The sequence below is a fragment of the Triticum urartu genome, unplaced genomic scaffold (assembly GCF_003073215.2).
Source record: "Triticum urartu cultivar G1812 unplaced genomic scaffold, Tu2.1 TuUngrouped_contig_5189, whole genome shotgun sequence".
NCBI classification, from domain to species: domain Eukaryota; kingdom Viridiplantae; phylum Streptophyta; class Magnoliopsida; order Poales; family Poaceae; genus Triticum; species Triticum urartu.
In genome coordinates this window covers 1-4,537 of record NW_024115842.1, presented here as the reverse complement: position 1 = coordinate 4,537, position 4,537 = coordinate 1, and the positions used below count along the sequence as shown (strand labels likewise).

The window sequence follows — 4,537 nt, the reverse complement described above, 5'->3', positions numbered from 1 at the left end:
ATACATCCATTCTTAATTTGGATGCATATCAAGTCCAATATTAATGAATATTGATGTATAAATGGATCTATATCCATATAAAAAGATAGGGTATGCATCAATCATTAATTGGATGTAAACCAAGTCCATAGTTAATGAATATTAATAAAAAATTTGAGTTTTATCCGTATTCAAGAAAGAATGGTGCACTAGATGACTACTCATTAAATGTTGAGTTAATCGTCGGTATGATGCAATTAAAGCATTCCAAATATAGAATGGGGCTTAACTCTATATAAGGTGTGTTCTCCAAACAACATACAAGTACATAAGGAATCACATAGTTACATATGTTTCATTGGAAGGAACACAATTCACCATACTAATGGGAGGTGATTATATCGTCATATTGGCCTTACTATGTTTTTTGTTCAATCCTTGCTACCTCACCTTGGATGAATCAATAGACGAGAATGGCAATCTACAAATGAATGAGAAGGTAAAAATATTTTACTTTTAGCTTTGGACACATGCAACTCTTTGCCTATTTGTTTATGTATTCATCGCATTCTTGCATCTACTTGACAACTTAATCTTCATTATTACTAATTTTTGTACTTATTTAGAACTATAGCTTATGTTCCCAACTAAAATTTAGGACACCATAGGTGAAAAAAATACTTATATCTTTCAGAGACTTTGTACAACAATTATATATGCTAACTAGCCGTGAACTTACATTTCCATTTACAGAACACCACTCTTTTAAGACCTAAACCGTTTCGGTTTCCTTGGAGAGCTAATTTCACGGATGAAGGCAGCAACATTATTTCTCATGTACTCTCTCTCTCCCTCCTTCTCTCTACTTTTTCATGTGTTATATTTGGAATGCTTGTTCATTTCTGGGTGAACATTCACCATAAAAATATATCACAATGTATGCTATAACGACATGTGATATATAAAAAAGGAAAATTCTAGGTATTTTTTGGCCTAAGCATGACTTATTCAAATCATAGGAAAAATAGTAGAAATCTACATTCATTAATGATCCGCCTCAATCATAGATTTGCAAGCTAAATCATGCATCACCACAAAAGGTCTAACTGTGTAGGAATGACATCAAACATTGCGAAGCAAACTAGAAACGGGGCTGAAAATTAAATACAAATTAGCTCCAAATGAGCATGAAAAAAAATCCACACTGTAAATGGCTGGTAGGAAAACCTCGTACCACGGCCAATAAGGCACACCATCACTTGTTTATTATGTTCTGATCTATAGTTGTTCTGGTTCTTCACTAATTTGAACTATACTTTTCTATCACTAGTATGCAACGTGGCACACCGAGCCAGGACAATTTTATGGCCTTCGAGCTGAAATGAGTATATGGGCTTCACCAAATCAAGAAACCTCTCAAGAATCTGGAGCATTCTTACAAATTTATTGTCAAGATGGAGGACACTACAACTTAATTCAAGTTGGATTCCACGTACAAACATATCACTAATCGTAAACTCAAATGCTTTTGAGTAAACTACTAGTATTTCATAATTTGGTTTTGCTTGCAGATTTCCCCCTCTTTGTACAATAACAGAGATATTCGCTTCTTTACATATTGGACTGTAAGTGTAATCAATGTCATTTTAATAAGTTGTATATTATTGATATCCACATATTATTTTTTGGTATTTTGTAGTAGTTAGAGGCATTATAGACTAAGTGTAAATCTCTTTACATAAACAACAATATATGTTTCCTTTTTATTTCTTAGAAGGACTTGAAATCCAGGGGGTGCTACAACTCACAATGCGTGGGATATGTACCTGCAAGTGGAGCGAAGCTGGTGCCTGGACAAGCCATTGCTCCTCCATCAGTTTATGGCATACAAGATCACTACATCGGGCTTAGCATCAACAAGGTATAACATTCATCCTAGTCTAGAGATTACTATGTCTATATAATCTTACAAATTTTCAACTATATCTATGATAAGTAGACGATACCCATGTCTTTTTGCATGAACCTTTGTTGAATGCAATGCATAAATAGATATTGTAAGAATAGCTACAAAAAGAGAGAGAAAATGGCTTGTAGTTAATAGAGTGCCTTTTTTCTAACAGAAATGTGAAAAGTGAACTACATAGGTATTCTCCGAGTGTCCAACACATATAAACTCATGATAAACAAAAAATTAATGCAAAAATTGTAAGTTATGAGGACATGAATGACTTGTTCATGTGGCAAGGCTCCATGGATAGAAAAAGTGAAAAACTAGTATTGTGAAAAATATAAATTAATTATAACTAACATGCATGATTTGCTCACGTGGCATGGTTGCAAGGATAGAAATTAAAGTAGTACAAACAATTGAAATTTTAACTAACATGCATGACTTGCTGATGTGGCATGGTTGTTGATGTGACATGACTTGCTGATGTGGCTGGGCTATATGAATAGGAATATTAGTTAGTGGATTGCAACTATTTGAAATGGAGGGTTAAAAATAATAGAGGGATTTTATGAATATGAAATTAGTTATGCCTAAATTCACATGGTTACTATTTAATATGCTATGGTATTTCATTATGAAAATATGCAACATTAAACCATAGGAATTGTACACCACCCAAGATTCTTCGAGATTACAAAGTGTTTATAATCTTCTTGTGCATGAAATTTATTGTTCACAAATGTTATCAATCCCTCATTGACTACAGGATCCAAATTCTGGAGATTGGGTGGTGTACCATCATGATTTAGAAAAACCATCATTCTTGGGACATTTTCCAAAGGAGCTTTGCCTTGGAACAAAACGTATACAAGCATTGACCAGATTTGTGAATTACTTGAAGACTGCACATGGTCCTCCAATGGGTAGTGGCCACTTCCCTGATTATGATGAGAAGAAATCTGCCTACTTCAACCACATTAAGAAGTACAACTCTAAGGGTCAAGCTTTTGACCCCTTTTGGACTAAGGTGGCCAAGTTAGTTGACAGGCCAGATTGTTATGATGCAAATGATTTATTTCTTGAATTTAAGAAGGGTTATACATTCAATTATGGTGGGCCAAGTGGTTGTATTGGTTGACAACAAAGTTGTATTTCCATTTGTATTAAATAAATAAAAATGTGTTACTTCATGGTCAAATATTAACCTTTATTCTATTTATTTTTGTCAAACTCTAGTTTCATATTGATAGTTATTATCATGATCATGTCTAGTTTATATTGTTGGTTTCCCCCTCCCACTCAAGCCGTTCCCAACATGACACTTGTGGCAGGTGTCATGTGACCATAATAAGTCAAATTATAAAAGGCTCAGCGTAGCAAAGACCGTATGAATGGACCTCTTTGGGCCCAAATACGTGCTAGGGAACCTAGGTAGAACACCACCGACTAATGGGTATTATTAGTATGATGTATTAGGAATCCATGTGGGATACGTGGAAGCATCAACATGTTGAACACCAATTCGGTGAAAGCTCCTACCCTCGCATGACAAACTTACAAGCATGAAGATTTCCATATGGGAGCTATATAGGGCCGATGGGGGATTATGGGTAGGGCTAGGCAATTTGTAGCTATGATACACTAGAGATGTGTCAATAATTTTATATGTTTAATGCCTATTATCTATAATTTATGCAACTTTTAGTACCATGATGGCCGGGTTCATGCCGTATCTAGATGTCCTCCTTCCTTCCTTTGCCCGAGCGCACTTGTCGGAAGATCAAAGAGTTCGACAATGATGTGCACCTTGCCAGTGTTGAGCTTCTCCCTAATCTTGGGCTGACGAACATTTGCGTGAAATGCAGTGATGATCGTAGCCGTGTCAATATCGAGGATGTTGTGCTGCACTTGGCTGAAGTGTTGTATGTATTTGTGCAACGGTTCCCTCGACTTCTACACAAGGAGGTGCAGATTGCTGGGCATCCCTGGTCCCTTGAACCCTCCTTGGAAGGCGCCCTTGCACAGATCATCCCATGATGAAATGGAATGCTCTGGAAGATTCATGAGCCATGAGCAGATGTTGGGCTCGAGCGCCATGGGAAACTAGTTGACAAGTGCTCGCTTCCTGCTGCTAGCAGCCACAATAGCGATGGTGTAGATGCTAATAAACTCAGCATAGTTGGTCTTCCCATTGTACCGAAGAGAGAGATCTGGATGGAACTATCTCGACCACTGTAACGCCCTGGATAATTAGGCTACAGTAAAACTATCCTAATGAAGCCAAGTCATCATTGATTACTATTGCTAAACTTCGGTTAGTTCAAACCGATTCAAAAATCAATTCAAAAAAATGGCAAACAACAAAAGTTTTTAAAAGTTATAACAAAAATGTTCGGGCGGTGCCATATTTTGCTTAAGTAAATATGGTGTAATAAACACATTTTTATAAAATGCCCAAATGATTTAAAATGAAATAAAACAGAATAGAAAATAAGTAAAAGAAAAGAAATTACAAAAAAACAAAAACAAAAAAACAAACTAACACACATAAAAAAAAGAACAGCAGTCACCCCCACTGGGCTTCGGCCCAGCAGGCCGGCCCAT

At 36.2% G+C, this 4,537-nt stretch overlaps 1 protein-coding gene across 1 annotated transcript; it reads left to right on the top strand.

Moving 5' to 3' along the window:
* The first annotated feature begins 332 nt into the window (after positions 1-332).
* Positions 333-3,071, top strand: LOC125528894. The gene is made up of 6 exons (XM_048693313.1): positions 333-478; positions 733-816; positions 1,310-1,471; positions 1,551-1,604; positions 1,754-1,900; positions 2,700-3,071. Exons 1-6 carry the CDS (start codon positions 365-367, stop codon positions 3,069-3,071), a joined length of 933 nt encoding a protein of 310 aa, XP_048549270.1. The 5' UTR covers positions 333-364.
* Positions 3,072-4,537: the final 1,466 nt, after the last annotated feature.